The 19,909-nt window shown below is 41.2% G+C and overlaps 1 protein-coding gene across 2 annotated transcripts in view; it reads right to left on the bottom strand.

The window, feature by feature from the left end:
* The window catches only part of SPRED1 (sprouty related EVH1 domain containing 1), a 139,554-nt gene extending 129,101 nt beyond the window's left edge, over positions 1-10,453 (bottom strand). Inside the window, exon 1 of one of the 2 annotated variants that reach the window (XM_049613305.1) lies at positions 9,525-10,453. In XM_049613305.1, coding sequence (XP_049469262.1) covers positions 9,525-9,556 — 32 coding nt within the window. In that variant the 5' untranslated portion in view covers positions 9,557-10,453. The remainder of the gene's footprint in view (positions 1-9,524) is intronic. The other variant, XM_049613304.1, reaches the window with a different exon arrangement.
* Positions 10,454-19,909: the final 9,456 nt, after the last annotated feature.

Below are 19,909 nucleotides of genomic sequence, written 5' to 3'. Positions count from 1 at the left end.
CAACTGTGCAAATGAGTCCTGGTATTCAGCCTTCTACACAAATTTGATATCACTCCCTCGCTTAAATTAATAGTTCCCCACTGACTCCACGATAAAGATAAACTGGTGCTTTTCATGAAGTATCCTGACTGACTTGCAGTGGGGAGTGGGAGTGAGAGAGGGTAGCTCAAAGAACAAATTTTCTGTGAACTCTTAGTGTATTATCTGAAAAATTAATGGGAATTCTGTTCAAAATTGTTTTCACTGACCAATTAAAATAAATTTTCCTCAACTTGTTAAGAAAAACAGATTTTCAGGAACTTCTTTCACGTTCATCTTCTGGGTGTCATGCACCAGGCCTAGCCACCACCTTTTGCCCCAAGGTTGCTGACACAAACTTAAACGCAAATCTAGACTTCTCACAATTGCCTCCAACATGCTTCATATCCCCCTACCACTCCTGCAAATAAGTGTCTCCCAAAAGTTATTGCTTTTCTCTAAACTTTCTATTTCCCCTTCCATGCTTGTTCTTGTTTTGTTTTTCCCCTCCCTTCTTGAAATGCCTTTCCCCTTTCAAACATCCTTATCTCTGGCTGACTCGTAAAATCCGACCTCTTTTCTGAAGCCGTCCTTCACGCAACTCCCACACTGCCATCCGCTGCCAGGTAGAATCACTTTCTCCTTGAGCCTTGAAGAATTTGCAGACACAGAACACACATCACGTTTCACTGGGATCTAGTTCCCTTTTTGGATAGTGAAAGCAGTTATCAGGGTTTACTTATCTTTGCACCTCCAGGGCTAAGGAAAAGTCAAGTACCTAGCAGGCACTCAAATGTCACTGCACCGAAATTTTTTTTTTTTAAGTTTATTTATTTTTGAGAGAGAGAGAGAGAGAGAGAGAGAGAGAGAGAAGGGGAGAGGCAGAGAGACAGGGAGAGAGAGAATCCCAGGTCGGCTCCACATTGTCAGTGCAGAGCCTAACATGAGGCTGGAACTCAGGAACTGCAAGATCAAAGACCTGAGTCAAAATGAAGAGTCAGATGGGGTTAACTGACTGAGCCACCCAAATGCCCCTGCACTGAAATTCTCAAACAAAGTTACTAATAGTATCTGTCCTGAAAAACTAAGAAAGCCATATATCTAATTCAAGCAACTAAAATTCTGTAATGTTTTTACATATTATCATGAAAGCAAACCCAAAACTGACCGCTAATTGCAAACTCAAAATATCAATGTAATTCACAATAAAACTGGATAAAAAAGCTTGGTGACCTTATGCTAAATAAAACACTCTGATATTAGTGTTTTATTAGAATTCTAGAACCTTTATACTAAAAGATATCCTAAAATTGACCAAATCCAACATCTTTATTTTAAATGAGAAATATTAAGTCTAAAATTCTAGGAAGTAGAAATATAAATCTATATTCATGAACGCATACTACAAATATGTAAATTATTAAAATTTACTTAAATTATTAACATTTACTTCCATATTATGGGCAGAGACTGAATGACAATGCTTCACTTCTGGCATTTAAGAATGTATTATTTGTGGAGCACCTGGGTGGCTCAGTCAGTCAAGCACCCAACTTCAGCTCAGGTCATGATCTCACGGTTTGTGGGTTCGAGCCCCTCATCAGGCTCCATGCTGACAGCTTGGAGCCTGGAGCCTGCTTGGGAGTCTGTGTCTCCCTCTCTCTCTCTGCTCCTCTCCCGCTCACACTCTGTGTGTGTGTGTCTCTCTCTCAAAAAGAAATAAATATTAAAAATATTTTAAAAGACTGTATTATTTCTCTTCCTTAATCTTCAAATGTGATAAACTACATCAGTTTTCTCATGTTGATCCACTCTTGCAATCTCAAGATAAACCCTGTTTGACTATGAGGCTTTGTTTTTAGTTCACTGAATTGAATTTGATTTGCTACTTCTTGAAAATTCTCAACCATTATCTCTGAATATTTCCTCTCCTCCCTAATCTCTTATTTTGGAACTGTTAGCTGTATGTTGGACTTGTTCATTTTACCCTTCATGTTCCTTTTTTTTTTTTTTTTTTTTTTGAGAGAGAGAGAGAGAGAGAGAGAGAATATGAGTGTGCACGCCAGCAGGGGAGTGCAAGAGAAAAGAAAGGGAGAGAGAGTCCCAAGCAGGCTCTACGCTCTCAGCAGAAAGCCGGACCCTGGGCTCAAACCCACAATCTATGAGATCATGACCTGACTCATGACCCGAGGTGATGTCAAGAGTCAGAGGCTTAATCAGCTGAGCCACCCAGACACCCCTACCCTTCATGTTTCTTAATCTTCCTATTTTATAACTCTATCTATGGGGTTCAACCTTCTGGGCTTCAGTCTATAGCAGGAGATTTGAACCTTTTGTGCCAGTAGATCTCTTTGGCCATCTGGTGAAGGCTATGGCCCCCTTCTCAGAACATTAAAGACTTAAAATACACAGGAACACAAAAGAAATAAATTAGAGGCACCTGGGTGGTTCAATCGGTTAAGCATCTGACTCTTGGTTTCAGTTCAGGTCATAATCTCATGGTTCATGGGATGGAACCCCACATGGGGCTCCATGCTGACAGTGCTGAGCCTGCTTGGGATTCTCTGTCTCCCTCTCTCTCTGTCCCTCCTCCACCTGCACTGTCTCTGTCTCTCTCAAAATAAATAAACTTAAAAAAATTATACTGAAATAATTATCAAAATATTTTCTAATTTTGATATAGTAATATATATTTTATTAACACTAAAATATTTATAAGCTCTACCAATGGTTTAATAACTAACTTCATTCATTTCTTTCTAAGTAAGCCTTACACCCAGTGGGGTGGTGGCTTGAACTCATGACCCTGATAACAAGAGTTGGACATTCTAAAGACTGAACCCACAAGGTGCCCCTACTGTAACTTCAAAGTAGTGATGACTACAAGTGCTATTTCAAGGTATCTGTAACAAATGAATAGCAATTGTACTGTAAGAAAAAAAAATCTGATTTATATTGGTATTATAGGTTGAATTAATATCCCTCTAAAAAAAATGTGTTGAGTTCTAACCCTCTACCTCAATACAACCTCATTTGGAAATAGGGTTACTGCAAGCGTAATTAATTTAAGAGGAGGTCATGCTACACTTCTCCAAAGAAGACACCCAGATGGCCAACCAACACATGAAAAAATGCTCAAGGGGGGCGCCTGGGTGGCGCAGTCGGTTAAGCGTCCGACTTCAGCCAGGTCACGATCTCGCGGTCCGTGAGTTCGAGCCCCGCGTCAGGCTCTGGGCTGATGGCTCGGAGCCTGGAGCCTGTTTCTGATTCTGTGTCTCCCTCTCTCTCTGCCCCTCCCCCGTTCATGCTCTGTCTCTCTCTGTCCCAAAAATAAATAAAAAATGTTGAAAAAAAAAATTTAAAAAAAAGAAAAAATGCTCAAGGAAAATACAAATCAAAACCACAACAAGATACCACCTTACACCTGTCAGAATGGCTAATATTAACAACTCCGGCAACAAAAGATGTTGGCAAAGATGCGGAGAAAGAGGATCTCTTTTGCATTGTTGTTGGGAATGCAAGCTGGTACAGCCACTCTGGAAAACAGTATGGAGATTCCTCAAAAAACTAAAAATAGAACTACCCTACAAAGGGACACATGCACCCCATGTTTATAGCAGCACCATTGATAGCCAAAGTATGGAAAGGATGGAAAGAGCCCAAACGTCCATCAATGGATGAATGGGTAAAGAAAATGTGGTATATATACACAATGGAGTATTACTCAGCAATCAAAAAGAATGAAATCTTGCCATTTGCAACTACGTGGATGTAACTGGAGGGTATTATGCTAAGTGAAATTAGTCAGAGAAAAGCAAAAATCATATGACTTCACTCATATGAGGACTTTAAGAGACAAAACAGATGAACATAAGAGTAGAGAAACAAAAATAATATAAAAACAGGGAGGGGGACAAAACAAAAGAGACTCATAAAAATATAGAGAATAAACTGAAGGTTGCTGGAGGGGTTGTGGGAGGGGGGATGGGCTAAATGGGTAAGGGGCATTAAGGAATCTACTCCTGAAATCATTGCTTCATATATACTAACTAATTTGGATGTAAATTTTTAAAAATAAAAAATAAAGTTAAATTACATAAAAAAAAAAAAAAGAGGTCATACTAGAGGAGGCTCCTAATCCAATGACTGATGTCACGCGGCCACGTGAAGACACACAGGGAGAACATCATGTGATGATGAAGGCAGAAAATGGAATTAGGCAGTTTCAAGCCAAGAAATGCCAAAGATTGCCATCAGCCACCAGAGGCCAGGAAGAGACAAGGAAGGATTCCCGTAATGGCTTACTAGGAGCATGGCCCTGCCATTCCTGGACTTTCTTTCAACCTCCAGAATTGAGACAATAAATTTCTGTTGTTTTAAGCCATCCAGTATTGTGGTGCTTTGTTAATATTAGGGCAGCCCTAGGAAACTAACCCCTGTCACAAGTACCTCTGATGCTGCTATGGTTTGTTGGAATTTCCTTCAATTATAAATGTAAGCAAGGTTCAATTAGAGATTAGTAAAAAACACTCTCAATTCTAAGAACCCTATGTCTAAGCAATTTAACACCTCAGTCTAAGACCCAATGCTAATGAACTGTTTTAACAAAAATAATGAACAATGCTTAAACAAAAATACATCACTAGATCTTTTTCATTTCAAACCATTCTGAGTGCCACAAAAACATCTCAGGGATTTGTAATGACTTTGGCTCTGGACTCTAAGATGCAGCTATGACACAAAACTTTTCATAAATAGTGAATTAAATCTAACTGTTAAAGAATGAAAAAAATCATTACCTGCATTAACTTCTTAAACTAATGAAGTTGTAAAATTATCCCTTAGTCTTAGGTTAATATGATTAGTATGAAAAACCTAATGAAAAGACTTACTTTTGACACTTTTTAGCCAGTAAGTAAAGCATGAGAGCTAGTCTCTCCTTAGGACATTCCTTTTAGAACTATTCAAATTGGTGTTTAAGCCCAGTAGCCTTTTGCTCACTTATTCATCCAGAGGCCATATTTCTTTAAAAGAAAAAGAAAAGCAGTACAAAGTTCTCACATCTATGAGGTGTATATATATTATCAAAAACAAATGGCTATTAAACCCAAAATAATAAAGTCTTAACAGATTATCAAGGTACCAAGTGTTTTCAAATTTTGTATCTTGGTTCTTCAAAATTCATGCTCTTACTTCAGCTTCCTACCAGATTTCTACTGGAAGTCTTTTATTTGCTTAAACATGTCAAAAACAATATAATAAAATTAATCAATTAACCAATGCACATGTTACAAGTAGTCTGGCGACTTGTAATGTGCCTATCACTGTATTACTTTACAGTAATTTAGTACAGGAAGGGCTTATAATGATGCTTAGTTCAAGCTGCTCAAATGAAACAAGCAAACAGAAGCCCACAAAGGCTGTACTTGTCCAGAATCACAGAATTAGTGACAATGACAAAAAGGCATCTCCCAATTCCAAGTCCAATGCTCTTTACATTAAACCATACTGCATGAAAGTTGGTAAGAGGTAAATTATCTGCAAAAACCTTCTATATGATGACTTTATTCTATTTGTTTAAAGTTTATTTATTTATTTATTTATTTTTTAAAAAGAGAGAGAGATAGAGAGAGGAAGTTGTGAGGGAGGGGCACAGAGAGATAGAGAATCCCAAGCAGGCTCCACGGTATCAGCACAGGGCCCAGGGGCAGTTGATCTCACCAACCATGACATTATGACAAGAGTTGGACACTCAGTTGGACACTAACTGAGCCACCCAGGCGCCCCTAATTCTATGTGTAATATGGTATTTAAAAACAGTCTGGTTGCCCAAAACAACCTAACTAGTTTTTTGGGTATTTTTAATCAATTTTATTTTACCACCCAGCACTTTAAAAATAGGAACAAGATCTCATTTCCACCTTCAAAATTGGCAAAAATTTTTTCAAAAAGAACTGGACAGACATTTCAAGACATAAGCACTCTCATATACTAAGTTTTTCTTTTCTAGAGGGCAATTTAGCAGAAAAAACTTAAAATTTGCATCTCCTTTAAGTCCACTCCTAGACTATCTCAAGGAAAGAGTAAAAGATTTAAATGAAGACAGAACTCAGGATCAAATGCAGCACTGTTCAGGAATAAAATAGTTAACTGATTCAAACTAACGTATATTATATACTGCACATAATACAGCCATCAAAAACTGTTCTACGAAATATTTAATGATACAGAAAAGTCACAACATAATAGGGTAGGATAGTTTCTACTACGCAACTCCACTCTACAGAGGATACGGATATATCCATAAAATCATAAAGAAGGAATTCATTACCGTGCATGGAACATAGTAAAAATACAATGAATGAATAGGATTCATCATCAACATCATAGGAAAGGTTTAATTATAGTATATCAAATGTTTAGACTTGTTATCTGAATAATAAATACACAAATTATTACCTACTCCCTTTAAAGACTATTTTGTACATTATCTGAAATTACTACTCTTGCAAGGAGGAAATTATTTTTTAAATAACACTTTTAATGCAGTTCCAGTTATTACTGAAGTTTGGAAAAGAAAAGCAGACTTTTACCAATCGTTCCCTAAATTTGACATCGCGTAAGATCAAGTCTTACATATAACAAATCCTTTATTAGTTACTGATTACATACATATACACAATCAACTTTTGAGAGCTATCTGTCTTTCTACACAGAACTTTAATTTCAAATAACAGAGCACGTACTAGAGGATTTCAAAATGAGGCCTCTAAAGGCCTTACTGGATTTTACCACAATATTTGTCTAGAAAAAGTTAAGTTTCCCAAGATATTGGTGATTTTCACTTTTTTTAAAGGCCGAAATCAGGTGGAAAAAACATTTAAGTGTTAAGAACAGTCTCTAATGTAATTAAATTCCTATTGATTATGGCTTTTAAAAAAGGAGAAAAGTGGGGAAAAAAATATATGTAAGGCCCAAATAAAATCTGTATTACAGGGCAGTTTTACTATGCTGAGGCTTTAAGGGCGTCTACAATAACATACATATTTTTTGTTTCTTCAAACTATATATGATTATAAACAATAAATTGCCACTTCAAAACATTACTGTATATATTAAAAATAAGATAAATTGTTGGAATAAAAGCTACATTCCAAAGAAGTTCACACTTTGTGATTTGTCTAATGTACAATGTTGGCTCTAATAAAACTGATTACCAGATGAACACATCACTTCCTAAAATAAAAAAAAAATTTTAAATAAAACCCCCAAGAGTTTGTCCCCAGGGAGAATTAACGTCTCCTAGAGAAATAATATATACGCTAAAGCATATTTTTCTGTTCTATCAAAACTAACATAACAAAGCCCCTAGGAAATAACATATTAATAAAGCAGGAGAAATTCATGAAAGCAGAAATCTAAAAGTCTGAGTGAGTGAGCCAATTGCCAAGTTCTTATATTAATTAAATTTAAAATTTTTTAAAAAAGCAATCCTCTCAGTAAAACTTGTCATTTGGTGTTTCAAATATCAACATATTTAGGATTAAACTACTGGGAACTTTTACTCATTTCAGTGTTAACAGCAGTATCATCCACCTGATTTCACTACCTTTTTGAAAAACTTGGATTCTTAATATGTCCATGGCCAAGTATTCTAGAAAGAGCCCATTTAGAAACAATTTATTTTACACGTGTCAATTCACATTCCCTCATTTGTTTTTCTAATAGATGCATCCAAAAAGGAAATATTAGTATTTTAGTTTAAATATGGTAATTCGCCTTTTTCCATCTCTCAAATAGAACTTGACATTTTGATCCAGGCTACTTTCTTAAAAGATAACAGTAAAAATGATCGTCATTCCGTTCAGGATTTTTAGCAGTTTTTCCCCTAACTAAGCGTTATCTGAGATACTTCTTGATCTCTCTCAAAGTAGGTCTAATCTGCGGAAGGCAATGAGACAGTGTACTGCACTGTGAATGGACAGCCAGGTATTTTATGAATGGAGGCGATCACGTGATCCCAGCACCTCCCCGAACTGATATTTCCCACATAACTGTGTCAACATTCTGAGAACAGGGGTAGTTGTTTGTGTGTGCGTATGTTTTTGAATTTAACCTGTAACTTCGAATTCTCCTTACTCCCTGAACTCAAAAACCTACACGAAGACAGACCGTCAAGCTTCGAATTTTTATCTTGGGAAATCCTTTCAAGATGTCCAAGGTGATGGATGTTTAATTATTTTTTTATGAATGAAGAGTGTGCTATGCAAATGAGGGCGATTCACAAAAAGAGAGAGAACATGGCGGCCACTTCTGCTTCTAGACTGCACTGACACTGCAGCAATCTACCTTCTCCCACACCCGCTCATCATAAGAGTGTGTTGGGGGTGGGGGGGTTGAGAAGAAACGCCGCTTGGCATTTCTCAAGCTATTTTACGTTAAACAGGCCTAGGCTTTCGGATTTAAAAGTCCACTGAAAAAGGTCTGACTCGAGGAATGCACTTTATTTAAAGGAATGCATCCTAGGACTAGTCCTCTCTTAACTCTTTCCAATCCTCCAGAGATAAACAAAACTTGAACTTAATTACAAGGAAACGATGCAAACATTCTGCATGAATATTAAATCCGGTCTCAATAAAAACTGTTCCCGCAACCATTATTCCTTCCGGCAGCCGTTACTTTAAAGCAAAAAATATTTAAAAGGCAACGTATTACGTTTGGAAAACAAACAGCCCAAATAAAAACTTAAAACCATGACAGTCCAGAAGTTAATGAAGTAATCAACATATTCAGCAATGTAAATACTGTTAAACCAACGTAAATTGTGTTTCTCAACACAGCTGAAGGATAAAAATTAACATTCAATATTCTTCTATGCTCCTGGTAAAGACATGTCCAACATTCGCAAAGGTAAAATATAACAGTTCAACATCTCCTACACTCCAGGTGTCCTTAATGTCATTAAATTCTAAAAATGTTTCCCTAGTTCCATTTTTTTACATGAAGCTTACAGGTCATAAGTTTAAGGGGGGGGGGAGGCTTAATCGGTATTTAAGAGTCACTGACTCATCGAATTAAGATTCAAGAGCAGTTTGCTGCAGGAGGTGCTCCCACACACTAGTTTCCAAGTGAAATAGCTATAAAGGAAACAGGATGGATATTCAGGTTATGTTGATAGGTATGTTAAGTGAAAAAGGACAAGCCAGGGGCTTCCAGGCAAAGAGGTAATTTCTACCCCGCCACCATCCATCCACATTACTCCATCTCATGGACGTACAACTGCCATCCCACCCCAACATTCAATACCCTCCCCAAAAGTGAGCAACTAAATGCATGGGGGGTGGGGGGTGCTGCCATTAAATAAAATGGCTAAAAAATCAAACGTTATCTCCAGAATAAGATGCACCGAACTCTCCAGGTTTGCAAGCTTTCCGGCACCCAAGTCTCGGAGGGGTCGTCGAAAGGAAGGGAGGTGGGATACTAATCAAGATCAATGAGGCCCTTACTCGTTGTCAGAAGTCGCCGTCTCCTCGCTCATCTTTCCCTCACCGCGATCCGATCTGGAGATGGAGGAGCAAGAGCAGGCGGGGGAGCAGCAGCAGCAGCAGCACCGAGGGGCAGGAGGCAGCGGCGGCCGGGGGGGCGCGGGGGCAGCGGCTCAGGGGCCTCACCATGGTGGACGCCTCACCCGGAACGGTGCCCCCCCAGCCGGGAACCCCGGCCACCCCCGCAGGGGGGTGGCGGCAACAACCTCCGCCGTGGCGACCCCAGCCTCTTCCTCCGCCTCAGCGCCCAGCCAAGGGATCCGAGGAGGCCAGGGAGGGTGGGTGGAAAGGAAAAAGAGGAGAGGGGCTGCGAAGGCTGACTGGAGAGCTGCTCCTCCCGCCACCAGGGTGGAGCACGGCGGGGTCCGGCCAGGAAGGAGCGGGCGGGTGGAGAACCCGGGAGCAGAGGCGGCGCTTCCCTCAGGGATGCGGCGAGGAGGAAGCTGAGCTCCGTTCGGTGGGGGCCGGCGGGAGGGTGCCGAGCCCAGGCTCCGGGCGGCGGCGGCGCGGTCCTGCCGGAGCCCACCCCACCATCTCCCACCTCGCCGCCGGCTGCCCGCTCAGCGCCCGGCGGCGACCGGGGCGGTCCTCAGGGACGAGCAGGACCGAGCGAGGGGCCTCGCGGCGGCAGATTCCTCCAGACACGCTCCAGCCGGGACAACTCCAGCAGGGGGAGGAGGGGGCGGCGGGGAGCGTGTGAGGCCAGGACAGGAGAGCCGATCGCCCCCACCCGGGCCGGAGTAGAGCGGGCGCGCCCAGGAGACAGGGTGCCGGGAAACAGCGGGAGAGCGAGGAGGACGGTCGCAGGTCCCCCCACCAGCCGGTGCCCACCAGCAGCTCGGCGGGCCAGCTCCTCACACCCGCCAGAGGGGAGCCGTGAGGGGGGCGGCGGAAGCGCTCACGCCGCCCGCTCCTTCCGCCGCCGCCGCCGCTGCCCGAACCGGGGGCGCCCACGGGAGAAGGAGGCGAAGTAGTCCCTGGCGACTTCTCCCGGCCGCCTGCCTCCCCCGGGGGCCAGAGCGGGCACGGGGTGGAGTTGCCGAGCGCAGTACCCGGGCTGTGAGGGCGTGTGGGTAGGGCTAAAAGCTGCGGCCTCCGGGCGAATCACTGCAAGTCGAAGTCGTGTGCAGCATAGCAAGTTTCAGGAAAGTAGTTCCCTCCTCCCTTCATTTCCCAAATCGTTGTCGAGCCACAGAGCGGGGAAAGGAGGAGGGAGGCGGAGGGATACGCCAGGCACCGCGCTCGGTGTGCGTGCGCGCGCTCCAAACTCTTGGCACGCTGCGAAAGGGGGCGGGGGTGTGAGCTGCACGGGGAGCAGCTTGGGAGGTTGCATTGTTGCGCCGCGTTACTCCCCGTTACTCCCCGTTACTCGCTTTGGAATATCCGGGTTGTTAGAACGGGAAGGCTAGAATGACAGTGTGCTCAAGGAGGAAATTAGCGGCTGCTCTGTTTTGCCCTGCGCACGCGGGCGCGCGCGCGTGTGTGTGTGTGCGTGTGTGTGTGTTCCTTGCAGAGCAAAGAATGGAACTGGCATGAGTTCATTTTTAGTTGGTGGGGGTTAGGGGGAGGGACCGTACAAAGAGAGCTCCGCCTGCTGTCCCTCTGGTTGCATTGCTGCAATCCCCTAGCTGCATGCACAGCGGGAGTGTGTGTGTGTGTTAGAGAGAGAGTTTTAATACCTTGGATTCTTACTGCGCAAGGGGTATGCTGTGCAGGGCATTCATCTCCGAAAGCTAGAGTGGTTGTTAATGGAGAACGACTTCCATTGAAGCCCAGAGTAGGCGTGTTACATGAATCTGGCGCAGCCAGAAGCACAGGAAATAACTCCCGCTGCGAGTGAGGTTGCATAACTATAGCGCAGAAGATGCCTCTGTGGCACGAACTGCTCTAAACGGAGGCGGAACGATTATTGAATAGGCAGCTGTCACTTTTGCATTGTTAGAGGACAATGTATGCATTCATCTCAAAAGGTTTTTGCACAGAAACCTGCTGGGGTTTCAGCCGGGAGTCTAGGGTCTGTGGGACTAGAGGACTCACACACAGCTCCTGGCTCTGCAAATTCTATTATCCCTTCTCCACCTAGAAAGCCAGCCTATACACGATCCAGCCTGGGGACTGAATCCTAAGTTTCTGACGCATCTCCCGAGCTTTCAGTCTAGCTTTGGGTGCAATGCTTTTCTCTTCATTCTCAGGTTTGTGCGACCTGAGAGTAAAAAGATTGTTGCTCCTTCCACCTTGAGGGGTAGAACGATTCCTGATGAGGAGGAAAGTGGGAAAACCTCCCAAACAAGCCAGCATTCCTCATCAGTCCTCTGTCTCCAGGAGGTTTCAGGATTGTTGCTCTCTAAAGTACGGTACACTAGCCTGTTACGAGTATTTTGCACATAGTAGGTGCTTAATAAATGTGGAATAAAGGGGCCAACTCACTCAGGCGGCCCAAAACACCAGCTTGTTGATTTCTGAGGTTTCGCTATGGAACTCTTGCTTCTTGCCTGGGCAGCAACATTGTCCTTACTCAGAGGGAGGAAGGGACAATGTTGGTGACTGGAAGAGGTGAGAGGCTCTGTGAGAGAAGTTACCTCTGTTACCCCTGAACATGTGTTTTTTATCTTGTTCCTGGGAAGACCCTGTTACCGGAAGTATTGATAACTCCCTACTACCACTACCCACCTTGGCTTCTCAGATTTGAATCAAGTTCCATCAGTTAGAATTTGTTCCAGACAAGTTACCTAAACTCTGTGCCTGGGTAAAATGTGGATAAGAGTACCTAATTCATAGAGCTGCTGTACTGATTAATGAGGTAATAATATACAAAGCACTTAGCACAGATTAAGAGCTCAGTAAGCCCTAGCTCTTACTCTGATTTTGTAAAATGGAGATTATAATAAACTATGACAAGGTGGTGGCAGCAATGGCTTTGAAGGTTAAATGTAGCCTTGTTTGTTCACTCAACAAACAACTATTGCTTTTCTTCTGTGTACCACTCTTGCTAGACACATGGCTTGGCCTTTTGCAAGCCATCAACAAATGATTGCTCTGAGAGTCATTGTGATTAAGTAAGTACAAGGAATGTTGGGTCACTTGCAAAGGCCTCCTTTTCTTTTGAGGAAATTTGCATCTTTTGAGGTTCAACTGCATCAGGAAAAACATGAAAGGCTTTGGGGAGAAGACATGAAAAGCATCTTGGCTTTTGCATGTGCAGGGAACTGTGCCGGCCACTATCACACACATTACTTACCTAGAGGAGCAAGATATGATCAACAGCCCAAATTAATGCTTTTTATATGGTTCCCAATCCTATGACCAAGACAGTCACCAGACTGTTCCTTGCCTTTGATGTTCACCATGCCACTCTCAGGACACTTTTGTGCCCTTGTTTTTGAGGGTGCATTTCTAGCCCTCTCCTCTCACCCAGTTGTTGAAGATCTTACCAGCTTATTAGACAATTGTCTTGAGCTGCAGAGCTCTGAGAATTCTACCCTGAAACAATCAGAAATGGTCCTATGTTGAAGTTCAGGGGTCTTCCCAGTCTGATTTTCTGTTACAGCTACCCTAAGGTCAAAAGGCCTCACTGGTCTATCCCCATGTCTGTACCTTACCTGGTGCAAGAGACGTAACAACCAAATGAAATGTTTAAGACCTTGAGTCCTGGTTTATAAATAAACAAATATTTTTAAATTTGAGATAATTGGGGAAACAAACACTAACTGGAGATTGATGATATTAAGGGATTTTTAAAAAGTATTAGTGTTGCGGGGTTTTTTAAAGTCTTCATCTTTTGGAAATACATATTGAACTATCTATGGATGAAATGATATTCTGAGATTTGCTTCAAAATAATTCAGTGGGGTGAGGAGTGGGAAGAAGTAAGGGGATAGAGATGAAACAAGATTGGTTATGGGATGATGATGAGCACATTCTCTTTATTATTTCACACATTTGAAATTTTCTATAATAAAACCTTTTTTCTTTTTTAGTACACTGCAAGAACTGCTTTAATGCAGATTCCTTGGCCCCATTCCCAAGATTGTGATCAGCAGATCTGTAATGGGACCGACAAATGTGCTTTTTCAGAAGTATGCCAGCTACTTGGTTTTTCTTAGCCCTTCACAGTCTTCTCTCTCTCTCATCTACTTGTGTCCTCCCATCTCTGAACACATTCATTACCTAAGAACCTCTATTCCAGTAGCACACAGAAAAGGGTGGCCCAACGTATTTCATAGGCTAAGGCAGATACTGGTCAAGGCCAAACAGCTGTTTCAGCTGGGGAAGGTGGATCCAATGAGATTCAAAACGCTGTGGGAGAAGGTAAATATAGATCACAGTGTTACCTTGAATTCCTAGTCCATTCATTTGGTATAGCTACCAATGAGCGCTGGGCAAAGATTCCATAGCCATGTCAGGGGTTAACAGGGCAAGGGAGCTTGTATTTACTTGGTTGTGTTTTCTCAGGTGGGTCTGTGGGAAAGAGGCTGGTCGCAATCGCTGCTGATCACAGGTGGCTCTCATTACTATTGTCCTCAGTTTTAGAGAATTAGCCACAACCACTTAAAAACTTGTTATACATGATTAATTATTAAAAGCATGTATGTGCCAACAGCACAAGTGCCAAGTAACTGCCAGTAAAGGACGTCATCACACTTAAGAAGATACAAATGGATTCTGGGTTCTAAGTAGGTATCAGAGCAAGGTTCACAAGGTCAACAAAAGTGGCCTGTCCTCATGGAGGCCCTGGCAGATGGCATGTCGTACTCTAGTTCAAGGCATTCTCCCTCATTCCAGACCACTCAGTCCACAGTGATCATCTTAAAAACTCAGTGTTTGGGGCGCCTGGGTGGCCCAGTCGGTTAAGCGTCCGACTTCAGCCAGGTCACGATCTCGCGGTCCGTGAGTTCGAGCCCCGCGTCAGGCTCTGGGCTGATGGCTCGGAGCCTGGAGCCTGTTTCCGATTCTGTGTCTCCCTCTCTCTCTGCCCCTCCCCCGTTCATGCTCTGTCTCTCTCTGTCCCAAAAATAAATAAAAAACGTTGAAAAAAAAATAAAAAAAAACAAAACAAAACAAAACAAAAACAAAACTCAGTGTTCGTCTTCTCAAATTCTTTTATTTTTGCCTTTACTGTTTTACACTTGTATTGATAATTCTCTCCTCTCTAACCAACTTTTTATGAGTTTATGTTTGTTTTCCCAGTTAAATATTAAGTAGCTTGAAGGCAGTGACTTCAGCTCAGGTCATGATCTCATGATTGCATGATCTCATGCAATCAAGCCCTCCATCGGGCTCCACACTGAGTATGGAGCCTGCTTGGAGGTCTCTCTCCCTCTTTCTGCAGCGCTCTTTCTCTCTCTCTCTCTCTCAAAATAAATAAATAAACATGTTTAAACATTTTTAAATTGAGGCTGTATTGACTGGCACAGTGATGGAAATTAAGAGTCCCCTTGGCTTCTTATTGCCACTATAACACTATAGCAGTTCAGCATTTCATACATGCTGTCCCTTGCACTAATAAGCTTTCAGCAGATATTTGTGTACTTGAAAAGCCAAAAGAGAAAATAATCATGCAACATTGGAGGTTCTAACAGTGCATAAAGTACATATTCATATTTCCATTTCTAAACATTACCCCTTAGCAGATGCATTTTAAATTTTGTATTTTAGGGGCACTTGGGTGGCTCATTTGGTTCAGCATATGACTTTGGCTCAGGTCACGATCTCACGTTTTGTGGGTTCAAGCCCCACGTCGGGGTCTGTGCTGACAGCTCAGAGCCTAAAGCTTGCTTCAGATTCTGTGTCTCCTCTCTCTGCCCCTTCCCAACTCCCTCCCTCTCTCTCTCTCTCTCTCAAAAATAAATAAACAGTAAAAAAAATTTTTTTAATTCTGTATTTTAAAACTGTAGTTAGAATATACCTAGAGCAAAAAAAAAAAAAGAATATACCTAGGGCAAAAGGGACTGATTCTGTTTTCATGCTGTACTTTAATGAATAATCTCTTATTTTCTTTTTCTTCTTTTCCTTTTCTTTCTTTCTTTCTTTCCTTCTTTCTCTTTCTTTTTTAGTGTAACCAGTCTCTTGGCTAATGAGCTCTGCCTCTCAGTGGAATTACTAAATGGTAACCATGTTTCTAAATAGTTTCCTTGCCTCTGGCATGAGTCTGTTTCTCCATCACTAGGGTTTCCATGTTCTTCCAAACTAATACAAAGTATAAAGGATAAGTATGCTATTTTATTTTTCTCCCAAAGGACTGCAATTGTTGGTCTGGTAGTATCCGGTGAGTGTGAAATCAGTTTACTTTTAATGCTATAACTGCCTTTTACAGGAAGTTTCCACAAGATTACAACCAGTACAAGGGAAACGAGCAGTCTGTGATTTCCTTTATTTTCAGCATAATCTTAGCAGGGAGGATGCTTACCAGGCCCCACACTACTAAATAAAGCACTTCTCCCTTATCATCATTCTCCCAAATGTACTTGGCATGCTTGTTCCTTGAAGGTTATATCCCATTACAATAAGTATGAAGGATTGAAATATCTGTTACATAAAATTTCCAAAGCTATGTGCATGCAACAAATTCAATACCACAAAAGAGTCTAAATGATTCCTTGGATTTTGTTTTAAATATGTCACTTGACTTCCCTTTTAGTGAATAATACTTAGCCATTGTATAGGACTGTAAAACTTGGAATGCCCTTGAGGAACTTACCTTCCTAACACCCTTGCCCACTAGGTATTATCATCAATTCCAATTTATAGAAAGTATTAGGAACTGAAGATCACAGAGGTTAGGTGACCTCTAGCCAGAGGTCACACATTAGTAAGAGTGTGGCTAGAGTTCCTTTAAAAACGCACGTGAGCCTGTGTATGTGTGTGTGTGTGTATGTGCGTGGTGCACGTGCGCGTGCGTGTGTGTTTGTGTGTGTGTGTTGTGATATTATATCTAACTTCCCAGAGAGGAGATCCTTGGTGGGATATTCTATTTCATTCAAGTCATTACTGTGGATGATGACTTGGCTGGAGAATTGTCCTTTAGAACAAGGGAAGATTAAATCTCTTGGCTGTTATCAGCTGTCTTGTGTGGGCCTCAGGTACGTAAATTCTCTTGTATCACCAGTTCCAGAGGCAAAAACATCTGATTGTCTTTTGGTAATGCTAGCAGATCTTGATGATCCTGGTAGCCACTAGCCATGTGTGGCTGTTTAAATTTAAGTTAATTAAACTCAGTAAGATTACAAACTTAGTCCTACCAGCTCCATTTCAAGTGCTCAACTGCCATGGACAGTTAGTGGCTACCATACTGGACAGTTCAGATGTAGAACACTTCCACCATCACAGAAGTGTCTTGTGGGTACATTCATGTGCAGGTGCGTTGCTGTAAACAACACAGGGAGTATCTTGTTGTTAATATGGACACCTAACAGTCATTATGCTTTCAAATATGTTGTGACTGGTTTGAACTGAACATTGCATTCCCTCTTTTAATCTTAGCTATGTCTCCGTTGCCATTAACTAAGGGTAAAAAAAGAGGATAATTTCATCATTAGAGCCTTTGATAAACCGACAGAAGACATCTACATTGAGAAGCATTAATGAATGAATGAATGAATGAATTTATTTAATAAAAATGCTTTGAATGCTCATGTTTAATACTGTAAATCCTTGCTACTCAAAGCAACAGAGTTTTCCTAGGAAGTTGCTAGAAATGCAAACTCTTGGGCTCCACCCTAGTCCTACTGAATTATAACCTGCATTTTAACAAGGTCCCTAGGTGATTCATCTGCACATTAAAGTTTAAGAAGCCCTGCTGTAAATAATCTCTTTGTGTCTAGTAGTGGCCTTTCCTAACCTTGAGTAGGTGTATCTCTCCAGGCTTGCCTAGCCTCCAAGTATACAAAAGTAAGATATTCCCACCATCCTTTCCTGCCCCTACAAAAGAGGATTTTTATTCCTATTTATTTTAGCCTCATCTTTCTGGTCTAGGACATAGACCACTCAGCACCTGGCCTCTGCTCCTCCCTAGATCAAGTCTACTACACTCCTCTCCATGGCGTCCCAGACTCTCCGCCACGGAACCATGCCAGTGAGAGCTGCCCCTTTCCTCCCACCTCCCCATTTCCCTCTTTTCTCTCAATTCTCCCTAGTTTCCTAAGACACATTCATTCCTTCTTTTTTCCCCCACTCTCTTTTTCTGACTTTTCTGAAAGTCTCCTCCTGTTTCTACTCTGCAATATCACACTTCCATTTGGACTTCATCGCAGTTTATTAGGCATGTGTAAAGCCTGGTAGTTCTTTCTACACAGCCACTCAAGGAGTCTTACAACACTACGTTTTTGCTATAACTTCTATTTGCTATACTCTAAAAACAAACAGCATTGGCTCTTCCAGCCCTCTACCTGTGTTGTTACAACTATGAATAAATATAATTTAGCAGTTATAATTCCAAGAATATAGAAGTTTAGGTGATGAGGTAGGAGAGCTATAAAGGAAATGTCAGTATTAGAGGGAAAAGATAGCAGTTATTTTTACTATCTGTTTTGTATACCTTTGTATACCATCTTGTGTTATCTAAATGTTTCCTTTTGGCTTTCCATGTCTCCTAGATATATTGTAAAATCTCAGAGACCAGTAAAAAGATTGTTGCTATGGTCTACATTAGAGAAAATTAGAACACTGGTCAGGGGCTAGAGAGAAGAGGATGGATAAAATACACGTAGGTAAGAAATATTCAGGACTACGTTAGGTGCTGGGAGGAAGCCTGCTTTTTCAGAAATGTGCAGTCTAGCTAGGGAGACATGGAAAACCAAAAGGAAACATTTGGAAAATACAAGATGTTAAATGAATAAATGCCATGACAAGTAATAAAAATAACTGCTGTTGTTTTCCTCTAATCACACTAATCTTCTTAGCATCCCCAAATATGTCCATTTTGGAATTCTATGATAGTATCTTTAATAGGTTTGCATAATAAAATCTAAATATACACCAAATTGAACAATTCTGTGTTTAAAAATGATTAGATGCTGAAAACTTCAATTCCACTGACATCTGGACAGTCCTTACCCTACCAGACAGATGTGTTTTCTTTCTCGGAAGATTTTAAATCCTAAGGAGACACTGATTGTCCTTCATACTAGAGAATGCCACCCCCAGCTCTAAAGCTCTTTATCAGGAAGCTAAAACACTTCACACCCTTATTGTCTTCTGGGTCTTAGCCAATCTTTGTTTATTTCAAGTTTCCTTCCTTTGTTGGATCATCCCCAGTCTTCCTTCTGGGTCCCCTGCCAAACGATGCCAAGGACTTAGAACAGTCTCTCTTTACCAGCCTTATTGTCCTTGCTTATTTTAAGTATGTCTCCTGATATTTCCATAGAGCTTTTTAAAATTGATTTGGGAAAATAAAATTGCTTTCTACACCCAACATTATTTGGTCTAGTCTACATCTTAGAAATGTGGTTATTCTTAAAACATCCATGACACTATTCATTCAAAAAAAAATTTTTTTATATATTGTTTTGAAGGAGAGACAGAGTGAGAGTGGGGGAGGGGCAGAGAGAGAGGGAAACACAGAAGCAGGCTCGAGTCTAAGCTGTCAGCACAGAGCCCAGACGCTGAGCTCAAACCCATGATCCGAGCTGTGAGATCATTACCTGAGTGGAAGTTGGATGCTTAACCAACTGAGCCACCCAGGCACCGCCCCCCCCCCCATGATACTATATTTAACAATGTATTTGTTTATTCTCTATATTTAGTCTATATTGTTTCCAAGTTTTTATAAAACCCCAATATTCATATGTGTCAAGTTATTTTTGTATAATAACTTATAAAGTGAGATGTCTGGTAGGTGCTTTTTAAGTGTTATTTTATATGGTACTTGTAATTTATTACAACAAAAGGGCAACTTTTAATTTATATTTTGAATTTATATCTCTAAAACTCCTATTCATTCAAATATATAAGTGATGTTAGAGATTTGGCCAAATTTTCATTCAAATGCATAAATTCTATTTATGTATGATCCCAGTTTGGGTTTTTTTTTTTTTACTTTTCACATATCTACAATGTCAGATTTCCTTGGAAATCACTTGCACGTAACTCATTTAACTCTAACATGAATCATTTCTGATTGATATTGATCCTCTTTTACAAAACCAAAGGGACTTAGTAAAGGATAGAGAGAACTCTCAGAAAACTATCATTAGAATTTATTAGGGAGGGGTCCTTACGTGCACCTCTCAAGGGATTCATTTTTGATGAAATCGCAGAAGATAAGTCTACCAGAAGAATTCATTAACTAATTAGTTAATTCAGTATGCCAAGCTCAGTACTAGAAAGGACATGAAAGCCATACTTGACTT

The sequence above is a fragment of the Panthera uncia genome (genome assembly GCF_023721935.1).
Source record: "Panthera uncia isolate 11264 chromosome B3 unlocalized genomic scaffold, Puncia_PCG_1.0 HiC_scaffold_1, whole genome shotgun sequence".
NCBI classification, from domain to species: domain Eukaryota; kingdom Metazoa; phylum Chordata; class Mammalia; order Carnivora; family Felidae; genus Panthera; species Panthera uncia.
The sequence above is the reverse complement of the archived record's forward strand: the minus strand, read 5'-3'. Positions and strand labels throughout refer to the sequence as shown.